Raw genomic sequence first — 13,538 nt, forward strand, 5'->3', positions numbered from 1 at the left:
AGAGCCACTAGGAATTTAAAGATGAATTGTCACAGGCAGGACAATCTCATCTATCATATCCTTGACTTTCTTTTAAAGTGGACACACTAGCCTGTTCCTGTGCCCTATCTCCCCGAGAACCACTTTAGCAATAAATTAGGCTTGAACTAAAATTCCTTGAAATAAAGCAAAATTTTTACATTCTGATTAGCTTTGGGAGGGGTTCCTGGGTGGCTCAGTTGGTTGAGTATCTGGCTTTTCTTTTCCGCTCAGGTCAGGATCTCGGAGTTGTGGGATCGAGGTCTGCATCAGGCTCCATGCTCAGCATGGAGTCCACTCGAGATTCTCTCCCTCTCCCTCCTCCTCTGCCCCTCCCCTCTTCTAAAATAAATAAATAAATAAATAAAATCTCTTATTAGCTTTGGGAAGTCAAAGGCCATTTTACCAGAAACCCAAAGCGATATGAGTCGTGCAGACCAAAAGAACCCACCTGTCTCTTTTCTCTGGAATAAAAACACAAAGAAGAGCAACCAACTGAAAACGGTCAGAGTTAGGGGCTCTGTGCCTAATGTTAGCTCTCACCCTGTGTGGTCTGGAGGAAGGGACCTGACCCTTCACCCACAGAAGTGGTGCAGAGGTGCTTAAAGAGATCCCATCCAAGATGACTCTCCAGAAATCAAACCCAGCTTCAAGATTTATTGGAGGTAGTAATGTCCCTTAGTTGGCTTTCCCTGCAACATTACTGCTGATACAATGTGAGAATATTGTTTAATATAATGAAAACCATGTTTTCAAAAGTCAGCATGTGGGGTGGTTTGGGGTGGAGGAAAGCATGCATTTGTGCACACCTGTGTGCGAGGCAACCAGACTGTAAACCTTGAAAGGAAATCCAAAGCTAAAATATCATGTTAAGAATGGCCATCAGCGTCTGCACGAGGTCGTAACATGGAGTAAAACAGTTCAATCCCTCTGCCCCCCAACAGAGGTAATGCTCTTCCTCTTCGGAAGGAAAGGGTCGTTTAGCATCTTTTGTCCTCTCAGCATCGCCTCCTCTCTATTATCGTGGACCTCACACAGAGAACAGAAGCCATGGGGCGCCAGAGGAAAATCTGAGGCCCGTTTCTGTCTGGCGCGCTGAGATCTAGAGAGCTGGAGCTACTGATCAGGGTCCTGCCCAGACTTAACCCGAGTAGAGAGCCCATCTTTCTTCTCCGGGTTGAGATGGAAACTCGCTCAGAGCGTGGTGCGAGCGCGCAGGCTCTGGGGCGCTGTTCGTGGTGCTGACGCCCGCGCTAAGGCGGGGAGGCGGCAACCCACCCACAGGCGCTAGGCAGCCAGGGGCGCTGGGCCGAGATCGATGTGAGGCGAGTCTGGAAACAGCTGCTGCCCACAGACCTACAGCCCACTCCACAGTTTGGCTCCAAATCTAGCTCATTGGCTCACTTCTTTGCAATTGCAAAACGGCAGGTTCACTTTTTCTCATCCCGGGGGATTTCACAGGGCCCACCTCTGGCTCGCTGATTTGGCATATCTTTCCTGATGTCCTCCCTCGCCAGTACTGATTCTCTCCAACCCCCTCTTCTTTGTACAATACATTACTTTTGCAGAGCACCTTACAGCTGGCACAGCTCTCACTGGCATCATCAGCTGAGCCATTTCTCCTACACACATAACCATTCCTCTTCTCTCCCACAGATATTTTTTGCTTTCTCCATCCCTCCTCTCCCAAGCAGGAGGAGACTATCACCTCAACATGCAGGGTGGACAAATCATCTCACTCATCACAGTAGGCCCACCGATTTCTCTTTGATGATGAATTAGGAGAGGCAGAGGCTAGAGTCCCAACAGACAAGAAAAAGTCCCTCAAGAAAATGTGGGTAGTGGTCTGGAGACGGGGGATGGGGACACACACTAGAAGTAAAGCAAAGGAAGGGGACACATACTAGAAGCATGGTGTGGTGGCTGGGGGGGTGGGGGGGTGGATGCAAGGCTTGTTGCGGTTAGAAGACTCCCGGCAGGTGGCACTCTAGCTCAAGGTGCTCTCCACGGGAGCTGTGACTGTGCTGGGGCTCCACCTCAAACCTTCTTTCTGCTAAACAACTCCCCCATCGCGTCCCACCCATGTTTGCAGGTCTATCTTCCTCTTGATCCAAGCACTTACCCAGACTATATTCCTGCTAATAAGCACCATTTGCACAATTCTACTTACTGTAATGCACAACAAACAAAACATAAATAGAAAAGAGAGGGTTAGTGGAAGGATTTTTTTTCCCCCCTAGGGTGATTGATGGTGCTCAGATCAGAACTGTTTAATCATCAATAACATGATTCAGCAATTGGGAAATGTAAACAAATTGTGCAACTGCTTGCTGCGGTCAAAGCCCTGAAGGGGCCTACAGCTCTGAGCCAAGTGTGGGGAGGGCAATGCCAGCAGAGTGCCCCTCCCTCCCACCAGGGCAAAGCTGGCTATGCCGACAGCCTGATTGGCGTGACCTTTGGCTTTTGTAGCACACACACGATTGGGCTGGGGTTAATGGCACTTTGCAGGGAGCTCCAATTGGGTAAACAAAAAATGCCTTGCCCTGTTCTAATGGAGCACATTATTAGGAAGCCTAAGCCTTCATCCAGGCCCCTGCAGCTGCTCTGCAGGTCAGTGCTACCAATAAAGCAATTAGCCAATGAGAAAACTCTTCTTCCCCGAGGGGGACTGTGAGGGTTTTGTTGCAGTTGCTGTGCTTTGCTTTGGGTTTTTAAACAGGCAATCCAAGTTGATCCGAGCCTCTTACATCAGACTCCAGGATGAGGACAGTGAAATTGTGTGTTTGCTGAGTGTGATATTTTAAGGGACTGGACCCTTGCTCAACATAGCCTGGAGAGCTCACTGCTTCCTGTTCAATTAACCTGAACCATAGCTGAACTCTGCCCTTTGAACTCACTCAGCAGATAAATACATTAGCTCACCTAAGGAATCATTAATATTTTTCAATCACAGAAAACAAACATGAATGTCCGAACACAACCCAAGAGATAGTCAATTAGGAATAATGCATGTACCATGTTGGGGAAAAAAAAAATCACAAATGGATGTTATTTACAGAACAAAAAAGGGTCAAGGAAGAAATGAAATGGATTGTGCCAATAGTTCTGGAAACAAAGGGGACTTTCATTTTCATATCTGCAAACATGAGGGATGCTGGGGAATATTTAGCAATTCCTATTCCATCTACACTGGTCTTTAAATAATTTTTTTTTTAAAAGGGTGTCCCTTCTGTTGGCCTGGTTTCTACCTACTTCCATCAGAACACAAAACTCCAAGCCCTTTCTCTTCTGGAGTGACTTCAGTGTCCATGCTCACATACATAACCCAAAATGTTGCATTTCTGGGGAAAGTTCTATTCCATTCCTGATTTGCTACAAATGAGCCAAAAACAATTTTTATGGAAGTATTAACTGCCTTTAAGTACCAGTTGGAATGAACCAAGCTAGTGGCTGATTGAAATAATTTTATAGTAGAAAATGATGTTCCTGACACATTGCGACTCTAGCATATAAACAGATTTGTGTTTGTGTGTGTGGTGTGTGTGTGTAAAAAAGGAGAGAGAGAGAGAGAGAGATGCTAAATGCATCTATTTTGTTCTTAACCCTGCATGTCGTCTTAGAAGAATGAGAAAAAAACATCTCCAACCGCCTCATTACACATTTCAGTTTGATTCAATTTCACTTCCCACAATTCTGCCTCCTGACCCCTCCCCTCCAACCCCCCCTACTTTTCATTTTTGTTTGGTTTGGAGTGTGGGCTTAATGCCCAGCTATCCTAGATGAGAACACTTAAAGGAATATCACAAGCACGAAGGGTAAATCTATTGAACGAGGGTCTTTAACTATGTGGTTTCCTTAAAGGGAAAGGTTGGATCAATAGGATCAATATGAAAGGTTTCCCTGGCCCTGCATAAAAGGGTAAGGGCTTCTCTTTTCACTGGTTTAACTTTACTCTCTGACAAATGCAAATCAATGGATCTGTGTTTACAACAGATTCCCTAACAGACTCAACTCGGGTAAAGCCCAGAGCCTCGCCCTGGGGGTGGGGAGTCCGGGCTTGCTCCAGGAGGATGCTCCAGGGCAGAGCTTCAAGCTCAAGGCCCTGCGGGTAGAGTAAGGAGTGAGCTGCCGATAGCTACCACTCACCGTTAAAGAAGGGGCTCCTGGCCCACTGAGATCCTGATGTTGCTGCCTGTGGAATACAAAATAGGTTCCTCCAAGGATGTCTCAACCCAAGGATAGAGCCCAGATTTCTAGGATCTTGTGAGCCAGTCACTGTTCTTTCCTACCTACCTAGATTTGTGGGGTTAACTACACAGAGGGAGTGGGAATGAAATATCTAAAATCGGAGCAGCCCTTTCTTAGACGGTAACTGGCTCTCTTAGCAATGGCAAGGCAAACCACTAAACGTGTGGGTTCTTTTCCTCTTAATTTTACCTTTCCCTTTAAAAATGTGATGCTTTCCAGAGATTACATGACTTCAAGTCAATACCAGTTACAGAGAAATTATTTTTCTTCCTGCAGGAGAAAGTATATGTATATTTGATTATACGAACCAAAGTCCGATGCTGATTAAATTACACTGGAGGTGTGCTTCCAACCCAAACAAAGTCTGCATTCTACGGAAGAGTAATGGATCTTCCAATGGCGACAAAAGCACCAAGGTGGAACGCAGAGCCTCCCTTCCCTCGGGGGCAATTTCCGTGCAGAGGCTTTCCATAAAAAATGTCTACAACTTCTAGGAAACCTGCTCCCCAAGTAAGACTATCTATCTGTGTATGCATGTTGCCAGCCTGCCTTCGTGCTTTGCCCATCCTGCACCTTGTCGGGCACCAGACGGGTGGAATTACCCAGTAAGTTTTCCTTCCTTCCTGCTCCCTACACTTAGGAGCACCTAAGCACATTTTCCAGAGTTGTTGGCTTGAGTGAGACTTGGGAAACAAAAAGCCTTTCCCAAAGGCAATGAAGTAGGGTAGGGGGACAGAGTGGGTGAAGAGGGGGTGCTCCCACGCCTGAAGGAGGCTCTGCACACGATAGCCTAAGTGATCCCATTAGGCTTCTTCATAAAGTTCTTTCCCCACCAAGAAAAGTACCCCCTGGAGAAAGTGACTTTCCCTAGACCAAGAAAAAAAAAGAAAATAATAAAATGTCTCTGAGATGTCAGGGGTGAGAGTAATCCAGAGAATCTGTAGATAAAGTTTAAGGCCCAGGGTGCCTTCATACTCACCCTTTCCCCCAGGGTCCTTTATCCAGGCAATTATTTCTATTTATTCCCTTCTCATTTCCCTTCCTTTGGCAAGAACCCAGAAATTAAATATCTCTTCTTCTCCTCTGAGGTTTTCATTCTCTAGGGATCCCCCGGACATGATCCCACTCTTCCTGAAGACAATTTCTGCCAACGTCAGCCACCAGCTATAGTGTGGTGGAGCTCAGTACATTCTTCCTTCGGCCTCTCTCCTCTGCTATTCCTTTAGAAATAGATACTAACGGACAGAAAATCAAGAGGTGAAAACAGAAAGAGAGGGAGGCTCTCCTTCCCTCCAGGTTCAGGTTTGGAGCTTGGGACCTGCCCAGAGCCCTGTTACCTCTAGAACTGGCTCTAGGAGGAAGTAAAAACATTTCTCCTCTTGGAACCAAAATCTGGGGAGTCAGTTTCCCCTCTGCCTTACCCTCACCATTCACCAGAATCCCTGTCCTATTTTGGGATTCTAAGATGGGTATGGAGGAGAGTCTAAGCTCACTCACCCCTCCTAGAACCTAGGAGCTCTTCCAGTGGGGACACTGGGGAGAAGGACTGTTGTCTCCCTGACCTGAAGGACACTACCCACTCTTCTTGGTTTCTTTATCTGGTCACCTGACCCAGGTAATTCTAGTTTCCAGTAGGGCGTTGGGCATATTCTGACTAGAAATCAAGCTGTATCAGAGCTCCCTTCTTTAAGAAGTCCACTAGTGGGAAGATGAACCCCATCTTTGGGAATGACAGGAAGAAATACCAGTTCACCCTCTGGCACACCTCAAAGCAGAACCAGTAAAGATTTTTCTTCTTCTCTCTCCTTCTTCCTTTTTCTCGTGTCATTCTTGGGGAAGGAAGGAAAACACTCCTTTCCTTCCAGATTGAGACCTCCTCTTGAAGGAAAAGCTTAGTTTTCCCCATTTTTAGGATTTAGAGTTTCATAAAACCAGAACAAATTAATTCTCGTCCCACCCCCACTATCCACCCCAGCTCTTTTATTCTTTTCGGTAAAATTCACCTTAGCGTTCCTTCTGGACGAATAAGCCACCATTTGGCAAGGGAAGCCAGTAGGGCATGGTCTGGACAACTCCCCCGCGGGAAGGAAGGAAGAGCTCAAAATTTGTCTTCTCCAGTCAATGCACGTGCCTTAGAGAAAACCTTCCATCCCGGGTCTCAGAGGATAAGTTCTCTCCAGCTGGTGGGAAGGGGTGCGACGGGGTTCCCCAGTTTGATTTTCTTACCTTACTGCCCCCGCCCCTACAGGAAACAAGAGTCTGCCCTGTTTGACCCAATTAGCCCACAGCAGACTGTTCTGAGGGATGAAGCCCAGGCCTTTGTCACTGGGGCGGCGTTTAATTGCCCACTTAATGCAATAGTGTAGAAAGTCTGTGAATGCGAACACTCTGGTGTGAGTGATTCCTTTTAATGAAAACAAAGAAAAATGCGAGGGGATCCGAGGATCCGGAAGCTGCGCGGTTATCCTGGCAGCTGGAGAGACGTTTCCAAGTTGCGTTTGGTCGTTTCCGCAAACCGAGAGGTAGGTCAAATTGCCTGGGTGGTTTAGAAGAAGAAAAGACGTTCCCCGGGCCCTGTCTGACCAGACGAGGGCCATGGGGACCGGGAGCGACGGTCCCCGGAGAACGACAGAGCTGGGAGGACTCGGGCGCCCTCCAGCGCAGCGGACTCGGTCCGCTGCAGAGCACTCCGCGGGGAGCGCAGGACGCAGAGCGCGCGCGCGGGGACTACGGGGATGCCTGGGAGCTCTGCGACCCGAGAAGCCTCGGGAAGAGGCAGGCTGGGGCCGCACCGGGAGAAGCCGCGGCCTGACCCGTGGGCCCGCTGGGAGCAGGGAAAGCGGCGCGGCGAGAGCGCGGGGGAAACTGGGCGCTGGGGAGCGGGGGCGCTGGCGAGCGCTTTGCTGGGAAGAGCGCGCCGTCGGGCTTACTGGAAACCCGCCGGATCAGGTTCCAGATCAATGAGATCTGGGTCCACACGTTTACGTTATTGTTGCCAGCATTAATGCTCTTTTAATCTTCTAAACATTATCAGCATCGATCTCCCTCCATATACACATTTGTTTGAGAAAGTGACATACCCACACGGTGGAAAGCCTGGAATAAAATGCACAGCCGCTCGCGTCGAGGGCGCCCAGAGGCCTGGACTGCTACTCGCGCTCGGCTTCACTACCCTTCCTTGCGTTCTGTCTTCTCCGCCCGCTTCCGCTCACCCTGATGCGTGTTAGGAGGGTGTTCTCCAGGCACCCTGGACTTGACCAAACAAGGACGGTAGCGAGCTTTGCAGTTATTAATCCGACCAGCCAGCAGGCAAAAGTATCTTGTGCTTGGTACGGACGCAGGTTTGTGTTCGGTCTCTCGGGCTCGGTTCCCCGCACTAAACTGCGGGGAGAGAGGGCCTGAGCTGGGCCTGGAGCCGGACCAGCAGGACACTTAGAAGAGGCCAGTCGGCCGCCGGCACAGCCCACGACTTTCCTGGCGCCGAAGGAGAGACGCCGGCCCGTGGTGCCCCTGGCAGGAGCCGCCGCGCACTGTCCCCAGCAGGCTCTGCCGGCCGCGAGCGTCAGCTGGCCCAGGCAACATCTTGGCAGGTTGGTGAAAGGCCATCAGCTGTCTGAACAGAGTTGCCTCCAGACTGGCCTCTGGGAGTTGCTGTCTGAAGAGGACCGTGTGTCTGTCCACCGCCGGGACATGTGGCAGGTTCCGAGCAGGCCTCCCCCGCCCTCCCCAGAGCCCGGGTCTCGGGAGGCGCAAACCTTGGCAGGTCATACCGTCAGAGGCATTGCTCTAGCTGCGGGGCTTTGGAGGGAACCACTCCCGCCACGGAGGCCCTGGTTTTCCTCCGTGAGCCGCCAGTCCCAGGTTTTGCCTGGGGTTTTCAGTCCCTCCCTCTTCTTGTCTGTGCTTCGTTCAGAGGCTTCTTGGGCTCTAAGTCAGGAGTGTTAGTGTTCAAACCCGCGGGAGTTTGTCCGAGCCGCTTCGTGCAGGGCGGAAATACAAACTGCCTGCGGGAGCGTGCCCTGAGAACCGCCCAGGGCACGGCTGCAACCCCTCGCGGCCTTGGCCACCCTTTCCCAACGAAATCGTGCTCTTGGAGTCCGCTTCTCTGAAATCTAGTGCTGGGGCGATCTGACTTTCCCCAGGGTCTTGTCCCTTTGAAATGCCAGCCTGAGCTGGGGACCCACCAATGGGCCCAAAGGAGGCGTGGGGGAGGCAGGTGGGAGAGGAGAGGAAGGACCTGCTTCTGTGGATCCAGAGTTTGCTTCGCCTAAGGGTGAGGTCTGCAACATCTGGTCCAAATCAGACATCCTGATTCCTACGTCCCTCAAACCCCTGCCTGCTTGAGCCTCTGGCAAGACCCAGAGGGGGCCAAAATGAGAAAGAGAAAGGGAAACTAAAAGGAGAGGAAGGGACAGAAAAGAGGCCTGGTTGGGGCAAGCTGGAGGTGCCCAGGCTGCTCTTGGAGGCTCGAGCCTGGCAGGCAGGACCAGCTGCCCTGTGGAGCCATGTGCTTGTTTAAGCCCCCAGAGCCCTGCCTCGTGGGTCCTCAGTGGCGTCCCTGCGGGGATTCCGATCGATACTCCTGGCGGGGAAGGCCTCTGCTTTTCTTCTCCATTTGCTCCTGTCCCCTCGCACTCCTGAGCACATAATACCTACTTACCAGTCCTAGCTTCTGTGTCAGCGTCTGAAGAGACTGATCTACTGACCCCATACTGAAAAGCCTCCTATGTAATAATAACCACTCAACACACTTGTAGTTGCTGATAAAATGGCCAGATAAAAAGGCTAAAGCCCTTGTCCCTTTTCAACTCGGGGTAATAAAACAGACACACATTTGAATGCTTGAGCAAAGCGGGGTCCTCAGCAGGAATTTCCCACTCGCTGAAGGAGGCTTTCAATTTCCTGTGGAGGTGGCTTCAGCACTTCTCCTTGGGGCCAGCCTTTGAGGAGTGTCCCCTACCTTGACTTTCCTGGGGTGGGTGGTGGGACCGGGGATCCCCACATATGCCACACTTTCCCTTATCCCAGCAATGCTTGGGGCTAAGGTGGGCTAACAGGTCAAGCATTACTTGCCATGTCACTTTCAGTCACACATAGGCACAAGGCACACGATCTATTTCTCTTTCTTTCTTTCTTTTTCTAGCTCTGTCCTTTGCAGGACAGGCGTGAGGGGGCGGCAGCGTTCTGAGATGGTCTGGAATGGAAAAGCTGTCCTTTAACTGTACCCTCCAGTCCAGCTGCCAAGTTTCTTCTGGCTGCCCAGGCCAGGGAACCCAGGCGCTGCTGGCGCTCACCTGAGAGGCACTGGTGGAGTTTTGGGGGGCCAAGACAAAGGAGTACCGCACAATTCAGAAGTGTCAGCAAGCCTTCAGTTTATTTCTCACGGTTGCCCTCTATTCACTGCTTAATCTTTTCTAGGAATGAGGAGCAAATAAGAGAATTGTGGTAGAGAACGAAGAGTAAGCTAAAGGAGAAAGATTACTAAAAGCACACAAAAGTATTAGGAGTCCATAGATTTGGGGAAGCTTTAGGGGGTATAATTTTCTTTACCTTTTCAGATCAATACCGAGGGGGCGATTACTGCTTGGAGATCGGAATCCTCCAACAGCGGGGAAAGGCGGAGGCTGTCAGAGTGGAAACGCCCCCTCCCCAAGCCTGGGTGAACACGCCCCCAGCCCCGTCCCGCGTCGGTAGAGTGTACCCCGTAAGCCAGGCTGTGGTGCGAGGAAAGCCCCAGGGAGCGGGAGAGGAAGCTTGAGCTCGACGCTCCGGAAGCGCGTTGTGTATAGCTGGCTCGCACCGTGCCGGCGGCACACAACGCACATCCCACTTTCCGCACCAATGTAAATCACCGCCACTAAGAATTGTCCCCTCGGTGGCTTACGGATCCGGAGAGATGGCCCCAGTCCAAGAGAAACTGCCCATACAGACTTGCAGTAGGATACTGTGTATCCTACCCAGTGGGTCGCCTGGACCCTTTGCTCCTCTGGACCCATGGCTAAGTCCTGGAGGCAGCGCAACTGCCACACGCACCGCTCTTGGTCTGCGCGCACAAAAGCGCGCAACTGTCTGTCAGTCGCAGCCACCGCTACGTCTTTCTCTCTCGCTCCCGCCGCCCACACAGGAGGTATCTGTGCTCCTAGAACAATAGAGGGCTGTACCTCGCGGCTTGGCCGCTAGAGGAGGCACAAAGAACCAAGCCCGCTCCAGAACAATGTAACCAACGCGTCGACCGGTCCCCTCCCGCGGGCCGCCTGCCCTCCCCGCCGCCGCGCTACGCGCACAATCAGCGTCCGCTTAATGCAAAGGCGGAGCCTGTAGCCAGTGGCCAAGATGCTTTAACTAACGTGCATCTTAATTTTCAGCACCTCTCCTCACAAACGCCCAGCCTCTCTCCGAGTCCAGCGAGACCTCGGCGAATGCCAGCAAAAGCTGGGTGCCGGGCGAGCGTGGCCGGCGAGTTAGGCAGCTCTCCATTCTTAGTTTTTCCTCCCCCATCCTCCTAGAGGTGAATGTATTAGTCCCAACCTTCGTCCTGGCACCCTTCCCTCTCGGTAGGCAATGACACGGGAACTGGCCCGAGCCGGCTCTTTCGGTCAGAAACTCCCCGAGCCAGCGCCAAGGCCGGAGATGTCTGGAAAGCGCTGTTGTATCCTACCATCCGTTCCCCCGCGCGGTCAAGACTGTGACTCCTGCTAATAACTAAACAAGTTTGCCTGGTATGGTGGGTAGGAAAAGAACGGAGATTTCTTTTTTTCCTTTCTGAAGAGCAAAGCGCCTCAACTGCCTCCATACAAGGAAACCAGGCAGCCTGGAAAACTGAAATGTATTGTCTAAGCTAGAGTTCAAGTGCACAGGGCCAATCCTGAGTCTCTGTGAGTCCTGTAAAGAGAAAGCTCCTAGTAGACACAGCGCACCTCCTCCCTTGTCCCACAACTAGGGAAGGCAAAAAGAGGGGGTAAAATTGGCACATTCAGGGGAGGGTGAATGAAATGTGGTGGTGGAGCGTGGGTCAATGAAAGCTTGGAGTCAAGGAGGGAGGAAGAGAAGTATGAAAATGCGAAGAAAAAAAGGACAGAAAAGGAACAAGGGAGCAGAAGGAGGAAATGACAGAACAAGAAATAAAGTGGAGAGAAAATAGGAAGTGCATAGCGGAGAGGAGGGAAGAACCGAAGCCAGGCGCACTGACCTGGGGCCACAAACACCCGGAGAACTCTCCCCAGCAGCCGGGGTCCAGGAGACCCTCTGTGCTTACCTGCCAGGCGTAAGGCGGACATGCGCTGGAACTCGGGCTCCTGCAGCCACTTCCACATCCTGCGAAAGGTCTCCCTGCCAGATTTGAGTTTACTCCACGGTTTGGGGTTCCGGAGCAGGTCGGAGAGAGTCCCCTGAGACCGGCACAGCACCCTCTGCGCGAAGATCGCCTGGGGGATGCTGTAGCGCTTCAGCTCCGCGGTGATGCGCTGGGCCACCTCTTTGGTGTTGATCTCCTCCAGCTGGCCCGATGTAGCCACCTGCGAGCCAGAGGAGGACGAGGGTGGCCGCTCGCGGCTGGGCGCCAGCACCGGCCCATGGGACTGAGCATGGCCCGGGTGGTGCAGGCCGTTGAGGTGCGACATCATGGCCGCGGGCGGGGTGCCCAGGCCGCGAGACAGGTGCTGCTCACCGCGGGTCAGCATGGCAGTGTGGTGCGCGTCGAAGTTAGGGCTGAGCATTTTGTCGTGGCCCGGCGGCCCGTAGTTGGGTAGGCTCTGCTGCGCGTTGTGGAGGCCGCCCAGCCCGTTGCCCAGTGGCGTGGCGGCCAGCGGGGACAGGCTCTGGCTCATGCCGGGCATCTCCTTGTAGGGGCTGTAGAGGTTGTTCATGGCCGGGAGCCCGCGCTCGTCGCGCATGAGGGTGAAGCTGCCGCTGACGTTGCCCGACAGGCGCTGGTGGTGGTGGTGGTGGTGGTGGTGCGGGTGGTGGTGCGGGTGCGGGTGGTGGAACTTGTCCGACACCGTGGAGATGGGCGGCAGCGGCTGGAGCGGCGTCAGCGTGGTGTAGGTGTTGCTCATGCCCATGCCGGGCGGGGACGAGTCGCAGGACATGCTCATGGCGTGATGGAGCGGGATGGAGAGCTCGGGCCGGTAGTCGCCGCCGTCCAGGATCGAGGCCATGCTAGTGACCATGGCCGAGCGCGACGCCGCCGCCGCTGCCGCTGCCGCCGTGCCCAGCTCCTGGTGCGCCGTTGGCGGCGGCGGCGGGCCCCGCAGCGAGCCAGCAGCGCCGCGGCCCGCGTGGTGGGGGCTGGGGCTGGCCAGCAGCTCCTGCTCATGGCTCGGGCCCCCGCCGCCGCCCCCGCCGCCCCCACCACCGCCCCCGCCGCTGCCGCCGCCGGCCGGCCCGTGCAAAGTGCCCAGACTTTCCATTGTCAGCTCCGGGTTCATGGCGCAGCCTTCTAGGTCTTTGGTGAGGCATCGATAGGCGGTGTAGGCAGCCTTCATTCAGTCCATCGGGGCCCGGGGGCGGCGGGGGCGGCGGGGGCGGCCGGCGGGCTGGCAAGGCGCGCGTGGCGGAGCTCGGTCGCGGGAGCGGGGGAGGGCGCGGGAGTGCGCGAGTGTGTGGAGGGGAGCGTGCGTGCGGGTGTGCGCCCCGGGCTGCGGGCGGGCAGGCGGGCGCGCCCGGGGTGGGGGTGGGGTGGGGGCGGACGGGGCGTGCGAGCGGGAGAGGGGAGGGGGCGGGGAGGGAGGGAGGGATCACCGGGCCCCACCGCTCGGGCCGGCGCGCTGCCTCGCCATGTCCGAGCCCGCTCCGGCGCCGACGTCTTCTGTTTGGGTGAGCGGGAGCTGTCCAGAAGGGCTCTGCCGCTCGCCGGGGCAGCCAACCTAGCCTCCCGGACCCGGGGCGGGGCAGCGCCCGATGGGCGCTGCAAACAGCCACTCCGAGTGCGCTACTGCCCCGGGGGGCGGGCCTCCTGAGTGAGGCTGCCAATGGCTGAGGAGGGGGCGGGGCCATGTGTTTCAGGTTTGGCTGACGGCTCCGTGCCTTTTTTCCTCCTTTGCCACTAGAATCAAACGTCAAGGAGAGGGAGGGAGGGGAAGAGAGTGCAGTGGGGAGAGAGAGGCGAGAGTGCGAGCGAGGGAGAGAAATTATGTTAAAGATGCCGCTCTGTGTCCCTCTTGAGCAGCTGCGATCTGTAGAAAAGGGCATTGCCTTAGTTCCCTTTGCCTCACCCCACAGCTTTTCTGGAGGCTACCAAGCCGGTCTGTACTGTGAAAATACAAACCCAAGTC

At 53.9% G+C, this 13,538-nt stretch overlaps 1 protein-coding gene across 1 annotated transcript in view; it reads right to left on the reverse strand.

Moving 5' to 3' along the window:
- ONECUT2 (one cut homeobox 2) overlaps window positions 1–13,114 on the reverse strand; it is a 52,789-nt gene extending 39,675 nt beyond the window's left edge. Inside the window, exon 1 of the mRNA XM_059139780.1 lies at window positions 11,522–13,114. Coding sequence (XP_058995763.1) covers window positions 11,522–12,749 — 1,228 coding nt within the window. The 5' untranslated portion in view covers window positions 12,750–13,114. The remainder of the gene's footprint in view (window positions 1–11,521) is intronic.
- Window positions 13,115–13,538: the final 424 nt, after the last annotated feature.

The sequence above is a fragment of the Mustela lutreola genome, chromosome 11, assembly GCF_030435805.1.
Source record: "Mustela lutreola isolate mMusLut2 chromosome 11, mMusLut2.pri, whole genome shotgun sequence".
Taxonomy (NCBI): Eukaryota; Metazoa; Chordata; class Mammalia; order Carnivora; family Mustelidae; genus Mustela; species Mustela lutreola.